Source organism: Octopus sinensis, linkage group LG1, assembly GCF_006345805.1.
Source record: "Octopus sinensis linkage group LG1, ASM634580v1, whole genome shotgun sequence".
In the NCBI taxonomy this organism is placed as follows: domain Eukaryota; kingdom Metazoa; phylum Mollusca; class Cephalopoda; order Octopoda; family Octopodidae; genus Octopus; species Octopus sinensis.
Genome location: NC_042997.1, coordinates 4,898,277 through 4,919,194, shown reverse-complemented (window position 1 = coordinate 4,919,194; position 20,918 = coordinate 4,898,277). Strand labels below are relative to the sequence as shown.

Sequence of the window (20,918 nt, the reverse complement as noted above, 5' to 3'; positions counted from 1 at the left end):
AAATCAGTATATCAGGTCCGTTGTGCTTACACTTTATTGAGGTTTTCACTGGGACATTCCACCAGTAGTCCTTTGCATTAGAAGTGACTATGGCCTCCATTCTTTAAACTATAATATACGTATATTCTTTAAACTATAATATACGTATATTTCCAGTATTTTTCCTCTGGGAACGACGACTTGTTCAAATGACATTAACAATTGGAGACACAATTCTATCACATGATACCTAAAACAATCAGGAAAAGGAAAGCCAGTTCATGAGCTCCTGATTGGCAAGCACATTATTTGACGATTCCTCAAAGGATTGTCAGGGTGAAATACCTTTAATTACAGTATATAATTATACATAGTAATACTTATCATATTTTTAGGGGCATCTACAGAATAATCTCCGATTTATTGGATACATAAATTTTAAATCTATTTTGAAAGACATATTGTCTTTGGCATCAGACATAGAAAAGAGAAGACAAAATCGAAAGACAACTCAAACAACAAGTATAGTGCTGTAGTTATTATATTTATTTTGTTACAGGTATCTTACGTATTGATATGTAATCAATACTTTACGAGGGGTGTGTGAAAAGTCTTGGACCTCAAAAAGACAAAACATGGTACAAGACTTCTGATCAAGGTTCAAGACCTTAAGGCCTAAAAGCCTTCAAGGTTGAAAACTTTTCATAAACCCCTAGTATAAACAATATTACTATAAAGATACACGATACTATAATTTTAATTATTTTAATTATTGTCATTAATAGAGGTAGAGATAAAATGAAAAATATCTGGATGTTTAAGCGTCGCATCAAATACAATACGCAAATCATTTGGCGCATGAGTTACACATATTAGGACAATATCTTGCGAATGAGTACATATACTTAACATCGCAAAAGGTATCTTTGTAATGCTCACAGAAAGTATAATCAGGTTTGCATGTCACTAAAAGAGAAACCAAAATTGTAATTCCTATTGAAATCGTTTCAATTGCATTTTAAATTTCGTAAAATCAACAACATTCATTTCAGAGGATATTAATAGATATACAAAAAGTCTAAGATATATCAAAGAAATTTAATACATTCATAATGCGAGACATTTCATGCATAATCTTTTACATACAATTAACGATAATTTCTTCAGTGAGTAAATCGAGATTTTGTTCACTGCTAAGAGTTAATGATCTTTCAGATCACCACAAGTGAAATATGTAATACATTTTGACATTTTATTACTACTAACTATGATAAATAATAGGAAGGAACATGATTGCTCAATAATATCGGAGTATCAAATATAAAGTTCACATTTTCAGCAATCCGCCTACACCGGTAAAATATCCTCGACAATTTGCTTGTACAGCTGTTTGCGAAACTAATTCCCCGAACGAGCTGTTTTAATAAGCATTCATTGCAATATGATGCATACTTTTTTCTTCAACAAACCCTCACTTTTTCTCAAACGAACATTCAGCAATATCTCAGTATTAATTGAATAATATCAAATACACATATGAATTGAATATGGCTTATATAGTTTACAAAACACATAAATCATTATGAAGGTTCAAGAAAAACATATTTATACTCTGTAGGGAAAAGAAAAATATGAACTTGAATACTAAGTTAATTGGTTAACTAAAAGAAAAAAATGGCAACTTACATTCCGCACACTCATCTCCGGTTGCTAGTTGGTAACAAGTACATTGGCAAGTATTTATATCAAGCATGCCACCGTACTGACAAGATTTGCCATTACAATCTGCATAAAATATTGAAGAATTTGATTAAACATGAACGAAAAAATAAGTGTTCCATATAATGAATATCCTCATTAAATACTGTAACGATAATAGTTGTCAGTCTTGGACCCACCGGATCCTAGTGAATAGACGGAAGCTAAAAGTGTATTTCAGACGGCTATAAAATATGGAGAAACTAAATATGGTATAGCAGTATTTTGACACTAGTCATGCACATATGCGCATGTATATTAATATAATATTGAGTATAGTTTATGTAACATTCAGTAACGTACAGCTGATAATTATGAGTAGAAACAACTAATGTGGTTTATAATAGAATCTTTTCAATCCCGCTTGTTTATATTCTAAGGATATTGGCAGATATATCCAGTAACGGGAGAAGTCCTATATGATAACATTTGGTTACCGCTAACAAAAGTGTAGCCTTGGATAGCACATTATTAGGCTAATACACATAATTATATATATATATATCTATATATATATATATATATATATATATATATATATATATATATAATATATATATATATACACACAAAACTGAGAATGTGTGTCTGTTTGTCTGTTTCCCTAAAACCTGAGAACTACACAGCCAATTTCATTCAAAATTTACACATGCCATACTTAGGGTACGGGGAATGTCATCAGCAAAAATTTACCCTTTTGCCTAGGGCGAGCCCATATCAATATCATATCTTCTCCACTATTTCAGTATTACGTGTTAAAAGTGAATGAAAAACATTTCTCTATTGTATGTCAGAGGCTTTCACTTTAACAATAAAAATAATAATAACAATTGAATTATATGTAGTAAGTACTAATAAAAATCAAACTAAAGTATAATATAATCCTAACATAACAAAAGTAAAAATAGCAATTGGTATGAAATTACATCAATGATTTGAACTTGAATAAGTGGTTTCACATGAATGGGAATAAATTAAAAATACAATTTAAGTGCAGAAATGGAATAATCCAGATGGAGCTGTGCACATACCATTTACTACGGCTTTTACATTAGATTATCTGCTAATGATCTAGCATTAAGTATCTATATGAAGTTTGGCTGTATGTAATGCCTGTTTTCTCGAACAGCCGCTTCTACTGAGTACTGCTGTTGGTTTATTTCTGATCCATAAAGGACTATAGCTTCAACTGCGTACTACTTTTTGATTCACCGTAAGGTTTGTTGTTATTATTACTGTTTAACTATTGTTATCACGTTTGTTGATTCCTCGTAAGGGAAGCGTTGTTGTGTTGCATTTGTTAAATAATTGTAAACCGTACCCCTCCCCTTTTTTGGGAAGAGGTGCTTTGGTTGTTGTTTAAAAATTGGAATTGTGTCCCTGTTTGGGGAAATTGACAATATTTCCCCCGTTTATACGGAAGTATTTTTGTTGAAATGTCTTCAATAGAAGAAGGTCCAAAAATGAATTTCGCTGCAGCCGTCGGCGGGTGCGAACCCATTAAAATTAAAATGAAAGAAATACAAACCTATTTCGGATTGATCACTGACAAAGACTGTGAATCTAGGATAACACCACCAAACGAAATAAATAATTAAATCAAAGTAAATACTATTGTCTATAAAGTATACAATGTAGAAAAAGAAAGAGATTTGAACACCTGGAGGAAAGCACCATCGAAAAGTGTTTTCGTGCGACTATGAAAGATATCAAGTATCTAAACAAAGGCGGTAAATTCGCCACAATAGAAGCAAGGTTCGAGTCAACGGAGAGGTGCAAGGGAGTACTCGACTCGAACCTTGCAGGACGTCCCGGATAAAAATTTAAAATGTCTCCCCAGAAGTAGAGGTAGGTTGGATTGTAGCCACACTTGTATAATAGAGGGAGGATAAGATTCAATTCATCGAAATACCACTCTGTTATAAGTTTTGAGTATTGTTATCATTAGCGATATCAAGGTATAACTTTGTATTTTGTATTTTATGTGTATATGTATATATATATATATTATATATATATATATATATATATATATATATATAGATGTACATGTAATATGTACACATATATACATGCACTAGCACTATGATCCGGCAACGCCGGGCCATAATGCTAGTATTTATATATATATATATATATATATATATATATATATATATATATATATATATATGTCGTATTTTAAATTATAATTCTACTTATACTTTTTTTACTTTTATGAATACGTATTATCTTCTATTTCTCGATGGCATACCTTTTATCTATATATATCATTTTAAAATTTATTTTTATAATTACCCTTGTGTGTGTGTGGTGGGGTCGCGCGTCGTGTGTGTGTGTGTGTGTCAGCTCAGACTAGTGTCGCTGCCAAAATGACAGTAGGTGGTATAATGTGTGGCTGTTTCTGCTGCCTTTCAATGCAAGAGTAGGCGCTGATCACCAAACATGGCGCAACTGATGGCCAGTGATGAGATCCAAATGTCAAGAATATTCTGAAGGACATCTCCAATACTTGGATAACTCATCTACTGACGACATGTGGAACAACATGAAATTTGCAATATATGATTCTGCATCGATGGCCTTTGGAACGGATCAACTTTCCAATTAGTACTGGATCGAAGCCAATGAATCAATACTAATGCCATCACTTGAGAAAACGCCCAAGATCTTCATAAAGCACAATTGATTGCCAATAGAATGTACGAAGCAACAGATACGTGCTGCAAAATCCAACCTTCAAAAAGAAACTAGAAAATGCGCCACCAAGCACTGGGATAAATTATGCGTAGAAATTCAACAGGCGAGTAACATGGGTAACATCAGGAAAATGTATGAGATTAGAGTTGCTATCTGACCAACAGTGAGTAAATTGCCACCTCTCAAGTCTGCAACAGGTGACCAGCTGACGGACAAGAAGAAACAGATGGAAAGATGGGTGGAATATTAAACAAAAGTGTACACAAAGGAGCGAAGTGTTGATAGACAGATTGATGAGGCCATTCCTCAGCTCTTCGAAAGGACAGAACTCGATATATCACCAATGGAAGAAGAACTCTCCACAGCAATTTGTGAACTTGCAGGCGAAAAAGCACTAGCTGAAGTGTTCCAAGAGAACAAAGATACCCTCCTTCCACATTTATAGAAGTTACTAAAGACGTGTTGGTTGGAAGTAAAAATTCCACAGAATATGAGATCCCATGATCGTCACTCTGTACAAAAATAAAGGGAACAAGGGATATTTCAATAACTACAGAGGCATCTCACTACTGAGCATCACTGGAAACGCTTTTGCGAGGATAATTCTGAAACGACTTCAGAAGCTAGCAGGAAAAGTACTACCAGAGAGCCAGTGCGGTTTTAGATCTAACCGCTGAACAATGGATATGATCTCCATTCGTCAGCAACAAGAGAAATGATGGGAGCAGCAATTACCACTATATATATCATTTGTCGATCTGACAAAGGCATTTGATACAGTCAGCAGATGAAGAATGAACATGGAGCTTGAAAGATATGGATGTCCCCTAACACTGCTGCAGCTTATTGTTTCGTTCGATGATGACATGAAAACAACCATTCAGTTTGACGGTTCACTATCAGATAACTTCAACATCGACAGCAGAGTAATACAAGGTTGTGTCCTAGCATCAATTCTTTTCTGCATTTACTTTGCTCTATTGCTGCAGTATGCATTTCAAGAGTCGCCGGAAGATGTCTACATTGGTTGGAGAACTGGTGGGTCACTCTTTGATCTTTCTAGACTTCGGGCCAAGATGGAGATCAATAGAGCAACAATAAGAGACTTTCTCTTCGCCGACGATGCAGCACTTGTTGCTCACCGTGAATTAACTCTACAAATTAATAATGTCCCACCAATCATCAGCATAAAAGGCCTCCGGTTTGATTATCAGTGTAAGGACAGTCATCCTCATTCAGTAGGGTGCATTGAAATGACATATCAAGCCTGATGACAATGAGATTGAAATAGTGGACAAGTTCTGCTATCTAGGGTCTACCATTTCCTGTAATGCTTCACTTGATGAGACTAACGTCAGGATAGGGCAAGTAGCAAGAACATTTGGAAGGCTTACAAAACGAGTATGAAAGAACAAGATATTAGACATCAAGACAAAGATCAAGATTTATGAAGCATGTGTTCTCAGCACACACCTCTATGGATCTGAAACATGGACCTTGTACAGCAGACAGGAAAGATGTCTCGTCATTTTGCATCTCTGATGCCCCCACAAGATCTTAGATCTAACATGGCACGACAAGATTACCAATGTTGAAGTGCTGGCCCAGTCGAATCTTCAAATAAAGACAGCTATGTTGTGTATGAGAAGACTGAGGTGGCTGGGGCATGTGAAGAGATTGGATGGCCATCGAATCCTGAAGCAACTGCTCTATGGACAACTGTCCCAGGGCAAGAGACCAAGAGGAAGTCCAAAACTGAGGCATAAGGACATTTGCAAAACTAGTTTGTCCAAGTGTGAGGTGGATGTCGGCACCTGGGAAGACAGGGCTGAGGACTGAACAACGTGGAGGACTGTGATGATGGAACTGCTTCTCTAGAGAGCAGCTACAGAAAAAAGCAAGTTGAGCAGCGTCAGCAGCGAAAGGAAAACAATAGAAATGCAGAGGGCCGAGCCATCCACTTGGTATGCAAGTGCTGTGACAGTAGCTGCGCTATAATCATAGGAAGAATCAGCCATGAAACAGGAGTCCCTGATATGTTCGATTAAATGGCATCTAAACTAAATTGACCGTCTGCATAGACGAAAAGTGCCAATTATTATATATATAATCTATCGTGTACCTTACTAAACAAGCATAATTTAGTTATTCCTGTATAGATTGGAAAAAAATTATGACCGAATTTCATCCACTATCGAATCTTATTTTGATAGGCGTCTGCATCAACTTGATCAATATACTCATCAATTACAGTATCTTCAGAAAACTGGAACTGCTAATTTGCACACATGCATATATTAGTGTTTCGGAAAAGCAATCTCCCATTTTGAAGCAATAATTTGATGTCATGCCACAAATACTGTACTAGTTAATACAATATTTACTTGCCATCAGCTAATTGTACATGGAGTTAATTACTAAATATCATAACGTAGTAATGTGCAATTGTATCTATTGGAGAACAAGAGCCTTACTATTCGGCACAATTTGCTTTATGAATTTCACAAGGGCAACAATATAACAAGGGAAAAATATCTAGTGAATATCCTAATGGTATAAGAGTGTGAAATTGCAATGGTTGTTTCAACAAATTTAAAATAGGGGATTTTCATCTTTCTGGTGGGTATAGATCAAGAACAACTACTTTCAATAATGACATCTCAAAAACAACAATTGAAAGAAAAAAAAAACTGCAATCAGTATCGAAGAAAAAAGATATATTGAGCTTTGCTGCCACACAGCGTTAATATTAAGGAGAAGAAAACAGAGATCAATGGGTCATACATTAATGAATCGGAAACAATGTATTTGTTTTATTATGCAATAATCTAAATATTATTTTCCTAACATCAATGACATACATTTTTATTATTTAGAATCTGCTTCCCGTTTGACGCCAATCTGAAGCTAATTTTTTTTTAAATGTTTCACCACGTAACTTATTTGAATTTCGGAATAAAATGTTCTCCCTAACAGCTTTTAGTCAATACAGTTCTATATTTAAGAGATGAGGAATTATGTAAAATATTTACATTATTTACATTTGACGAATATTTGTCCTCATCTTGTATGCTGTTAACACAACGTTTCGGCTGATATACCCAACAGCCTTCATCAGGTGTCATGTTATATTTCGAACCTGGGTTCTAATTCCTACCCCACATGCCCACGGGCATATGACATAGTGGTGAAGAGCGCATGCTACTAACCCAAAGATCCTCAATTCGATTCCAGGCAGTGACCTGAATAATGATAATCATAATAATAATAATAATAACAACAACATCGAAAATTATCTTAGGAATGAGAACCCAGGTTCCACATTTCCCCAAGACACCTGATGAAGGCTGGAGAGTATATCAGTCTAAGATGAGGACAAATATCTCTAAAATATAAATAATGTAAATAATGTATTGTTTAGTCACTCATTCATTCTAAATATTTTATGTATTCGTTCTCCAACGAACAGTCTACTATTTTTCCTCGTCCATATTCATAGTTTTCGGCGGAAATTCAATTCCCATGCTGTCGAAATTAGCTGATTAAATATTTTTTGTGTGATGAAATTTCATTGGCAACCGATGTTGGTCTCAGACTACTTGCATTCGCGTATATATATATATATATATATATATATATATATATATAATATATATATATATATATATATATATATATATATACATATATATATATATATACATATATATGTTTGTATCTATGTGCATAGAGACGTACACACGTGCTATATGTATAGCAATATGTAAAGGTAATGATAAAGATTTATTAAATTACATATATGCATAAAGGAACAAATATACTTACCACAAAGTGTACTATTTGCTGGCCTTGGGCAGGTTGTTAATTGATGCGTAGCATTAGCAAGCGTGTAAGGAAACAACGTACTATCTTGGCTGAAAAGATATATTTAGTTATTCACAAAATCAGAGAATTTCACTGAAAAATGTACTTAAATTTCGTGGTTTTTCATAATATTCCTATTCTAAAATGGGCTTCATCTTTTTCAAATACCTTAAACACCCCATTTAGATATATATGGATATACATGCATAAACACATACAAACACATACGCACACACACACACACACACACACACACACACACACATACACACACACACACACACACACACTCACACACACACACACACACACACACTCACACACACACATCCGCACTCACACACACACATAAGTAAAAACTCGAAACCCGAAATTGTCGTTTCTTATAATTCCCATCTACTATACTCGCTTGTGGAATCAATAAATTTTCATGTTTCAGGTTCTGTATTTAAATATTTAATTATGCCATGTAAAAAAAAACAAAAAAACATAAATATCTTGCAGCTGTCGGAACTTCAAACATGCTATATTGTTGGTCATTCTGAAGCTGGACATTGCGTAAAATCGCAGAAAACATTGGGATCCCACTTTCTAGAGTTAATAGTAAGATTCAGCAATTCACCAGAGAGGAAAAGGAGTTCATACCACCTTGCCCAAATCAACTAGAACCCTCTGACAGGATCTTTTGGTTTGTTAAGAGAAGTGTGGAAGAAAATCCTCGTTGCAAGGCCTCTGACAGAGGAACAATTTGATGTTATTTGCAGAACAGCTGTCAAGTATCTCCACAAAAATGATTATTATTCTGCAAGTAGGAAGCATGAAGGAAGCAAATCCTTCGACCAGCCAACATTCAGTGGAGAAAAGATTGGACCTGTGAGATGGTTGAGAGGCCACTAGCCTTTTATGACACCGTCATATTCCCTGATTTGTCCAGATTTGCTATATGTCGTCATAGTGGTTGGGTATGGGGCTGAAAGAATCTCTGATCACGAATGTTTAGTGCGTAAAGATTGCAGCCAACATAGAAACACGGCAGAATTTCTGTGATGGTCTAGAGAACAACTTGGCGCGATAGTTAAGCAGAGCTGGTGGAATATGAGGAAATCATAAACTTAGATAAAAATGTATCCACATTGCAGAAAGGACACATTCCAATCTTCTCCGGTTGTGAAATGATTAAAGATGGCAGTTTATTTATAGAATATGGGGCTCCTTGTCACACGGCGAAAATGACCTAAGATTTGTTGAATGAAAATGGCATAGAAAATATTCAATGGCCAAGCCAGTCACCAGGTATTGACCCTATTCAAAACGTCTGGGACATAATGGACTTGAAAATGCATCAAAAGGACAAGGATGCGTCTTCAAATCCAATTATTTTGAGATTACTACATGAAATGAAGCAAGAAATTCCTCAAAAGAATATTCGTAAGCTGATAAGTGATATGGTTAATAGGGTCGCTGCATTGAAAGGTGCAAAAGGCATGTCTACTCAATACTCATATTATAATAATAAATAATTTGAATCTATCATTTCACATTTAATTAATTGTTGATGATTATAAGGGTATCATTTACTTTAGTCGTGTCTGCGTATACGGTTATGCCATTAGCATATTTGCCTACACACACACATACATACACACATATCATATACGAATGTATATAAGCTATGTATGAATATATATGTATCTGTCTATTTATCCATCTGTCTATGTATGTATATGGGTATGTATGTATCTATCTATCTCTTTCTTTTTCTCTCTCTCTCTTTATATATATATATATATATATATATATATATATATATAATATATATATATATAATATATATATATATATACATATATATATGCATATCTATATACATATGTCTCTAAAATGAGTATAGCTTTATATGTATATATATATATATATATATATAAAATATTATTCGAGACAAAACCACTATTTTGCAAAACAAACAAGGAAAGACTTAATCAATACATAAATTTTAATAATATATATATATATATGCACATTTATAGGTATAGTATTGTGTATATCTATGTATGAATACATATATATGTGCGCATGTAAATATGCTGTAAATAAATATGAAGTTATTAAGGAAATCACTCATGAAAATAGGTTATACATTATACGTAAACCAAATCATTGAAACCGCTGCACACATTTAATTTTTCAATTCCATTTTTACATTACAGCATAACTGTCACGATTCATAACTAATACCACCACGACATGCATTTTATTTTTGTAACTTAATCGCTCTCATAATCGCTAAATAGCACACTAACCAAGTAGACACATTTTTTTCAAATATATACATGCACGAGTTGCTGGACTATGTTACCAACGTACTGTATTTTGCACTTGGGGCATCTTATCGGCTATGCATCACATGTACCTAAGCCTAAGTTAGTGCTGCGAAGACAATTTGCTTGTGCACAGAGGTTTTGTTCCGCGCGTGACCACCGCGATAATAATCTTTCTTAATAATAATAATTTTTCTTAATAACGGTCATCTTCAGAGTATTGGGTAATTACTCTGAAGATGACCGTTATTAAGAAAGATTTATGTGAATGACTACTAAATAAAGGGAAATAAGCCGAATAGGAAGAAAGTAAAATTACTGGAAAAAGGTAAAACCACGCTCATAGAATCCGCGTATGCGCCCCGAAACATATATATATACATGAAGCTGAGGATAGAAACAAATGAAAACAAAATGAAAACAAATGCATTGCAATCGTCTTGTACTTGCCCAGTATAGTAATCGCAGACGTAAATATATTTCAAGTGCGAATTAGGACAATATGCTCCTCCACATCCAATGAGTTTCGCATCCCAGTATATTTCCTGTTACGATAATAATAATAATAATAATAATAATAATAATAATAATAATAATAATAATAATAATAACAATAATAATAATAATAATAATAATAATAATAATATTAATAATTATAACGATAATAATAATAATAATAAAATAATAATAATAATAATAATATAATAATAATAATAATAATAATAATAATTATAACAATGATAATAATAATAATAATAACAATAATAAAATAATAATAATAATAAATAATAATAATAATAATAATAATAATAATAATAATAATAATAATAATAAGAAGAAGAAGAAGAAGAAGAAGAAGAAGAAGAAGTAAAAGAAAGTATTCATGGCTAAATAACTTGGGCATATGCTACGAAGCTCTTACCACAAAATGAATTTAATAGAACAAATATCAACGCTTTGGAAGGAAAAATTCGCCGTGGAAAAAGTAAATTTAAGCAAAGTAACAAAACATCCAAAATTTTGTAGTTATATAAAGCATAGTTTCTTTCTCTCTTCCAAGATGTCTCAATGTGAGATGTGTAAAATGTCGACACCAACATCAGGTACTACCTTATAATAATTGTGCTTGACATTGCGTTACTTAGTCCGTCGGTAACACTTTCACGTGATTAGAGAAATGAGGGGGACAGACAAGGGGGAGTGAGAAAAATGAGGAGGTAGAAAAACTAAGGAGGGAGAAGTGTCAATGACATGAGGCAGAGGGAATGTCTTTGTATTGATTTCATGGGATTAGTTAAAGGGAAAAGGAGGAGAAATGAAAGTAGAGAGTAAAAGAGGATTAGGCGAAGAGCCAGACAGAGACAGTGAGAGAGAAAAACGACAGAGAAAAAAGACGGAGAGTGAAAAAGAAAGAAAGAAAGAAACGACCATGACATGAGGTAAAGGGAACGTAATAATTTTAGTAGAGGAGTGATGTTCTGATGGTGAGGTTGAAAACAGAGAGTAACAGAGGGGGAAGAGAGACTGAAGAGGGAGAGAAAGAGAAAAGTGGGATGAGGGATGAAAGAGATGGAGATGTGTAGAGAGAGATGACGATGTTAATGGTGGTAGAGGTGATTGGATAGTGAAACGTGATTCATTTTTTTATTTCACCTATCACTTAACGCATGCACATAAGTGCAATTGCGTGAAATATTCGCGCTTATCTACTTGCCAGATATATGAAACGTAGCTAATGGTTGTATTATATGTAGGGGTAATTTTTATTCCTTTATGGGAAAAACAGAAAACTAAAAGTGAATATTTATTTAATGAGTGCTGTGTATTAAGTCTATAAAATTGTACATCCAGTATATGCGTCTATATAAATGTGTATATTTAGGCGTAGGAGTTGGTGTGTGGTAAGTAGCTTGCTCACCAACCACATGTTTTGGGTTCAGTCACTCTGCGTGGCACCTTGGGCAAGTGTCCTCTAAAATTGCCTCGGGCCGACCAAAGCCTTGTGAGTGTATTTGGTAGACGGAAACTGAAAGAAGCCCGTTGCATATATATATATATATATATATATGTGAGTGTGTGTGAGCGTGTGTATGTTTTTGTGCCTGTGTTTGTCCCCCCCCCCAACACCGTTTGACAACGGATGCTGGTGTGTTTACGTCCCCTTAACATTAGCGGTTCGGCAAAAGAGACCGATATAATAATTACTAGGCTTACAAAGAATAAGTCCTGGGGTCGATTTGCTCGACTAAAGGCGGTGCTCCAGCATGGCCGCATTCAAATGACTGAAACAAATAAAAGAGTAAAGTGCATTCAGTAATCCTCGTATTCTAAATACTTTCAATTTCCACTGATTAGCAGACGAATAACTTTCCGTACGGAAACTACACAAGATATGCATTCAGTATTTTTGGATAAAGTTTTCAGAATTAACCCGATAGGTTTACTATTAATTCCGTGAAATATTCAAAGTTCCCGCTAGTATAAATTCATTTATTACTTTTACATGGAACTATTTATGCATACAGTTTAATATTTATAAGCATAATTTGCATTATATTTTTAATTATGCATAATTTGTATGCATAATATTTTAATATGCATACTGTTTAATATTTATAAGCAACATAAATAATGCGTACACAACGCATAAGCACGAACGCAACACTATCCCGGCCTAAAATACATGTCACGAGCGAGACAAAACAAAAACAAAACGATTTTTCCCGAACGAACACAAAGTGTTTTAAATTAGTCAGTGTGTAACACACTACAAAACAGCAATGCCCGGATATGCATCTACTGAAAAAAAAAATGAAAAGGCGAATTTTCTCCCTATATAAGACACATTTGATTATGACATGCAAAACATATTCATTCAAAGAAATCAGAAGCGGTGTTGTGTTAAAAATTTTAATACTGAGCAAGACACATGACTGATCAGTTATCGCCCGGGACTCCATGGGCAGTGTTACCTAGTAACGTACCAGAAGAGAGTGGAAAATCTGCTGCTAGAACAACAATATGGCAATACTAGAACATAAAATCTGACAATAAATGATATAAACATGTTCCAAATAGGTACAGTAAATAAAAGTTCTCACTGAGACATAATAATCAAGATTTGAAAAAGAGAACACCTGCTTAATTACAAGCATTCTCCAAAAAGTAGTGGAGAAATTATCTAAATAAATAAAGAAGGCGAAATTGAAAGTTTCAAGATTTGAGTCAAAAAGTCGACAACAATAGGAGTAATAATTGGAGCATGATATTTAAAAATTATGTGAACCAAATCGCAGGAGCTATACAGGGATCCTCAACACTAATTCAAAAAATGCAAAAAAAAAAAGCTCTGCTAGGAACAGTCCACATCCTACGCAAGGGATAATCAGTTCAATATTACAACCCAAACCAGACACAACGTAAGACACTCTCAATAACATAATACAACTCATATGAAATATTACAAAAATACAAGGTACATTATATTTACTAAGTATCCAATACTATAATATGCCACCAGCAGGCTAGGTTCACAACACAACACACAATACAAACGATTGATACAAAATAAGACTTCTACCGCTATCCATCCTCACAAAAAAGAAAGAAACTGACGCAATACAATACTTGTAAAGGTTTACAGACACTCAGCAACAAAATAGACAGGCAACACGGATGTGTAGGAGGTGATGCAGTAGAAAATTGATAGCCAGAAACTATCAAATGTTGAACACCAACAACAAAAACAGCAATAACAATAATACTAATAATAATGAAAGAATACTAACAATAATGTTGATAATACAGATACTACTACTACTACTACTACTACTACTACTACTATACTACTACTACTACTACTACTAATAATAATAATAATAATAATAATAATAATAATAATAAAAGAATTCGACAATTTAAGTAAATATAAGGACCTTCAATTTGAAATATAAAACATGTGAATCTTAGAACGAGAACTGCTCCAGTTACTCTAAGTCATAGCTTCCCGAAGTGGACGATATCGTCCACCGGTGGGCGATGGGCGAATGTCTAGAAAATAGTGGGTGATTTGAGATTTTGGTGGGCGATATGAACATTCTGTGAGTGGCAATGAATTTTTAGAAATTGAGTCTGTATTTACTGATATCTAAGCATGCCTAGAATATGAATGCACTAACATAAGACATATTAAATACACGAACTTGTTTGTCGATCGAATATTTTTATCGCAGTCATTGAGATGGCTGTCATGCGTGCTAAACATAGCAACCAAATAAGCCTAGGCCTTAAATCATACTCCACTACAAAGTTTTTAGGGGGGCATAAGCGTATGAACTCCCGTGTGTAGAATTCGAATTCATAAAAATTCCCCGAAAATTCCGAAAAATAAAATAAAAGTTATCAGGGGTTATATTTCGTGCGTAATTCTGTAGTTCCATATCAAAACACAAGTGCTATTTTCAGGGTGTTGACAAAACGCGCAGTAGCGCACAAAATGACAGTTTTGAAATTGTGTTTCTTTACTGGTTGAAAATTATCAAACTTTAAACCTCTATGACATTTTGTAAGCATTTTTCTGCTTTGAATAAAGCCAGCAATTTTAATCGGAATGTACATTAATGTGCCAAATTTTAAAATCTTCGATAAACTTTAGTTATTGAAATGCTGGCAGCCAAACGAAGTTGAACCGAATTTGCTCCAGTAAAGATGTGTCATCTTACTCTGCTCTATTGACGTCTTCTCTTTGGGAATACCATATTGCCTTTCTGATTCCATCTGTAGAAATTCGTTTTCCCATTTTCACTTTATTCCTGTCAAGAAAATTTGTTGACAGTACAATAGGGATCAGTTATCGTTTGGATTTCTTCACTCTTCTCAGAACTGTCAGCTACCAATTTGCCTTCTTTGCCATCATACATTGACCAATGAAGCAATGAAACCATCACGCTTGAAGTATCACGTCGATTCAAAGCATTCTGACAAGAAGGAGAAGCCGTCAGCATACATTTTGCAACTAAACTTCTCTTTCAAAAAGTAAATACGAACATTCAACATGCTATTCCAGTAAACTATTAAACAGGAGAATGACAATTTGATTGCATCATGCAACATTGCATTGCTTTTTGCTAAGACTGGGAATTTTCACTCAATGGTTTCACACGCTCAGTTATCGAATTGGTTTTGTCAACCATTATGCACGAGAAACCCGATAACATTATGAAGATCCCACTTACTAATAACACAATTTCTCGAAGCATCGATGAAATGGCCAACGATGTCAAACATGAGCTCATTAATATTCTCCACCGTTCTGAATCTTCTACACAAGTGGATGAGTCAACTGTTGGGGATAATCAATGTTTGATGATGGTATATGTTCAGTATTTCACCGAAATGCAGTTCACAGGGAGATGGCTGCTTGATTCAAGATGTGCAACTAATTTCACACTCTCAAGTGTTTCCTTTATGAACATAATAACCCACTTAGTTACATTATTGCCTGTGCATCTGATGGAGCCCCTTCGATTATATGAAGATACAGAAGATTTTCATCTCCCCTAAAGCGGGAAATTTCCCACCAGATACTAACTGTTTATTGCTTGGCACACCGGCAGCATTTAGTGGCAAAAATATGAACAGTTGGTTAAATGATCCGCTACAGTCAGTTATCAAGACTGTGAATAAATTGAAGTCCAGTCCCTTGTCTGATCGAATTTTCCGTCAACTATGTCTGCGAGATGATGAGGACCATACTAAACTCTGAAGTGCGGTGACTTTCAAAAAGAAACTGTATTTTACGCTTTGGTGAACTGTTTCATATAATCTGATCTTTCTTTGAAGCTACTCCACTGTTCGCTTCATTTATGGCTGCAAAGTGTGATATTTATTTATTTGTCATATATTCACAAAATTAGATGATTTGAATAAGCTATTGCAAGGAAACAGAAACACTCTCATTGAATGTAAATCATTTATCACTAAATTGTTGTATAAAACTAACATTAAAAAAAACAATTCCGTCAACTTCCAAAACTTGAATTTTTTTAAAGATGAATTAGTCGATGAGGATTTAACTATATATCGCAGCTATTTACAATCATAGCAGGATAACATGTTGGAGCGATTTCAAGATTTTATTGCACCGGATATATTCCTAATTGGTATAGCAATCCGTTTGAGGTTGAAGTAGATTGCGAGGATGACGTTCAGTAGGAATTGATAGAATTAGAAAATGATAATGACGCCACAATACGTAATAGCAAAGAAGGTTTGTGGTACCATCAGCGTATATTGAATTCCTACACCAGTCTGTGGAGACATCTGATATTCCTTTTGCTTGCATTCTCTACCTAATACCTAGTTAAATCAAGTTTTAACCATGTTAGAAGTTTACTTTCCCATAAACGAATTGGACTGGATATGACACAACGAGAAAACTTGCGGTTAAACTTGACAAGTTTGAAACCGAATATATTTGCACTATTTGTTTCGCACCAGACACATGGTTATTATTAAAAAGTTTTATTTTTCATTTATGATATAATCATTAATTAGATTTGCACCGGTAATTCTGATAAATGGTTCATTTAGGGAAAATGAAAATCAGTCTAAAAGAAAGCGCAACTTTCCAGAAGTTAATATGCCTAAAAAATATAGTGTTAACGTTAGAATTTTATTAATATTAATGGCAAAATTAAACCCGCAATAATGGAATTGTAAACAACCGCATAATTAGTACCAACGACACTAACAGGGCAATGAGCCTACGATACAGTATGTGTGTCAAATGAAAGCGGGGTAGGGGATTTTCTGTTGGGAGGTTGTGTCACGGTTTTTTTTAACACATGTGGGCAATGGAGAATTTTTTAACAAAGAGGCGGGCGATATTGCAATTTGGCGCGAAATGTTTGGGGAACACCGTTCTAGGTGAACTAGGTATTATAAAAAAAGGGGTAAGTCAGAAACATCTATATAACATCCCACGAGAACAATCCAAAAGATTGTACTACCAACTGCTGCCAACATCTTTAGAAAACCACTTTCCATTTAAGTGTCTGTATTGTATTACATTAATATATTTCATTACTGCCCCTGCTACTTCCCGCCCACAAACTTTCACTCATTCGGTAACAAATTTTATCCTTCACTCACCCTAGAAATTTGGCTATGTCTCGGTAAGTAATTGTAATAGACATGGGGATTATAGGTATAAATTAATAACAACAACAACAACAATAACAATAACAACAACGAAAAGAATAATAATAATGACGAAGGTGAAGAGATAGATAAATACGCCCGGCTATGGAAAATGAAGAAGGTGAATATGACATCTGATACTTTTCCTTGGGAACAGTATCAGATGACATCATGAGAATTATATAGAAAATTGGAATAAAATGACCAGAATAATCAGGAAGAACGAATAGCATGGTACTGCAGGGTGCTCGTAGTGAACCCGCTACGCATGCAAGACTCCAAGAGCTCCAACAAAATCTGTGATAACGAGAATTATAATAATAATAAAGATAATAACAACAACAACAACAACAACAACAACAACGATAATAATAATAATAATAATAATAATAATAATAATAATAATAATAATAATAATAATAATAATAATAGTATTCAAACATCAAACTCAGCATCCGAGCAACTTTGGACCCCCATAACAACTGAAGAGGTCACCCAGGCACTGCAACGACTAAGCAACTGGAAGGCACTTGGGCATGACAAGATCCCCAACTTCTGGTTGAAATATCTAACAGGAATCCACAAAAAGCTGGCTGAAAACTTTAACAACATACTAGCAGAGCCAGAGACAATGCCTGAATGGCTCACGAAGGGGAAAACCATCTGAATTCCAAAATCAAACGAGACAGCAAAACCAGAAAACTACAGACCAATAACCCTTCTCCCTACACTGTACAAGGCAGTTACTGCAGTGATATCGCAAAGGTTGAACAAGCCCCTGGACGAAAACAACCTGTTTTCAGAAGAGCAGAAAGGATGCTGCAAAGGCTCATATGGCTGTAAAGATCAACTAATGATTAATAAAGCCATAACCGAAGACAGCCACAGAAAGAAGAAAGGCCTCAGTATGGCCTGGATCGACTGCAAAAACGCGTTTGATAGCATCCCCCACACATGGATCCTCGAAACACTAGCCATTAACAAAGTAGCACCAACAATTATAAAATTCATAGGGCACTCTTAGAATAAATGGCAAACAGTGCTACAGCTCCATACAAAAGAGGAACTCAGGAAAACCAAAGCCATCCCTATTAGAAGAGGAATATTCCAGGGAGACACGCTCTCTCCACTCCTTTTCTGCTTGGCACTGTCACCTCTATCTGATATGCTAAATAGAACTGGATGCAGATATATATATTACGGCAAAACGATCAGCCACCGTTTATATATGGATGACCTAAAACTATACGCTGCAAATGACAAAGAGCTGGAAACACTATTAAAGACGGTTCATGGATTTACCAAATAAATAGATATGAAATTTGGATTAGAAAAATGCGCCAAAGTAACCCTGAAAAAATGAAAACTAGTTAATAGTAGTAACATCACACTAGATAAAACCAATGAAATAAAAGAATTAGACCAAAGCCAAACTTACAAATACTTAGGAACCCATGAACTAAATAAGACACAAGACACACAAAGGAAAGAGAAAGTAAATAAAGAATATTATAGACGAGTTAGATCAATATTAAAAACAGAGCTCAATGCTAATAACAAGAAAATCGGTATTAACACTTTAGCTGTCCCAGTTATAATTTACAGCTACAATATCCTTAACTGGACACTAAATGAACTGACCAAAATAGATAGGAAAACAAGAAAAATAATGACAGGATCTAGGATGCATCACCCAAAATCTGACAATGAAAGACTATATATACAACGTATAGAAGGTGGTCGAGGCCTTATACACCTGGAAAACTACTATAAAATAACCACCATAGGACTGCAAAAATATCTACTTCAGAAAGAAGGAAAACTGATACAAATAGCGACAAAACACGAGCAAAACAAAAAAAATGTTCTCAGTATTTAAGGAAGCTGACAAATACAAATAAGAAATCACATCACCTAATAAATATGAAGAAGAAGAAGAAGACGAAGAAGAAGAAGAAGAAGAAGAGAAGAAGAAGAAGAAGAAGAAGAAGATGAAGATGAAGAAGAAGAAGAAGAGAAGAAGAAGAGAAGAAGAAGAAGAAGAAGAAAAGAAGAAGAAGAAGAAGAAGAAGAAGAAGATGAAGATGAAGAAGAAGAAGAAGAAGAAGAAGAAGAAAGAAGAAGAAGAAGAAGAAAAAGAAGAAGAAGAAGAAGAAGAAGAAGAAGAAGGAGAAGAAGTAGAAGAAGAAGAAACAAGAAAAGCTATAAAACAAATGAAATCCAAACTAAAAATAGAACAGCAACGAACCATGATAAAACGATGGCAAGAAAAGCCCCTTCATGGTAAATACTGGACTAAACTAAACGCAAAAGAAATAGACAAAAGTGCAACGATTATCAAGAAGGTTCTAAGCACTTGAAAGACTGCCGAAAATGTGAATCCTGCCAGGAAAATGACTAAACTTGAGCTTTGCTTCTATAATGATGTTGATGATGATAATGCCCTGATACATTACGAAATATTGGCTGTCATCGATTCTGATCTTAACTGCTTAGAAGTGTTATATACATAATTTGTCTTTGTATAAAAGATGTGCTACAGCATGCATTCTGCTCTATACCACAGATTTGAATACCATGATATAATAGCTTACACTGGCTCTCATGGGGTCTCATCTTAACTAATTGAAAATTTTAACAGGTACAAATTTAGGTCTTGGTATTAGATATGTTCTACAGAAAATAACACAATTTTGCATGTCAGTTGTTTGACCTTAACCAGTTGAGCATGTCCCTGGTGGCGAGTGACCATCATAGCTATGTGTTTGAATGTTTTACCTCTTTAAAATATTTGTTTCGTTCAACATCCTTCAACAACCTTTTTCAACGATCTTCTAAGTGGGATGGTTTACTCGACCTGAAGTAAATTCTAAGTGGTCCCCATCTGAAAGGACATGCGCTGTTCATCTTGATATGAGACCGCCGTGTCTGGTGCATGCACTTGACTTACCCTCACCAGATGGGTAGTTATAAGGGCTATACTAGGCTCCGTATATTGTAACCCAGTGTCACTTTCATGATGGGCACTAATTTCAATGAAAATAATAAAGGATAACTAGACCTTGCTAGTGTCAGTTAGGGATGGGACATATCAATAGC

At 34.6% G+C, this 20,918-nt stretch overlaps 1 protein-coding gene across 1 annotated transcript in view; it reads right to left on the bottom strand.

Moving 5' to 3' along the window:
• Window positions 1-504: 504 nt before the first annotated feature.
• LOC115216793 (cysteine-rich venom protein Mr30-like) overlaps window positions 505-20,918 on the bottom strand; it is a 39,421-nt gene continuing 19,007 nt past the window's right edge. The window contains exons 5-8 of the mRNA XM_029786374.2: window positions 11,070-11,164; window positions 8,263-8,351; window positions 1,666-1,764; window positions 505-945 (exon numbers count right to left, since the gene is read on the bottom strand). Of these exons, the coding sequence (XP_029642234.1) occupies window positions 827-945; window positions 1,666-1,764; window positions 8,263-8,351; window positions 11,070-11,164 (402 nt within the window). The 3' untranslated portion in view covers window positions 505-826. The remainder of the gene's footprint in view (window positions 946-1,665; window positions 1,765-8,262; window positions 8,352-11,069; window positions 11,165-20,918) is intronic.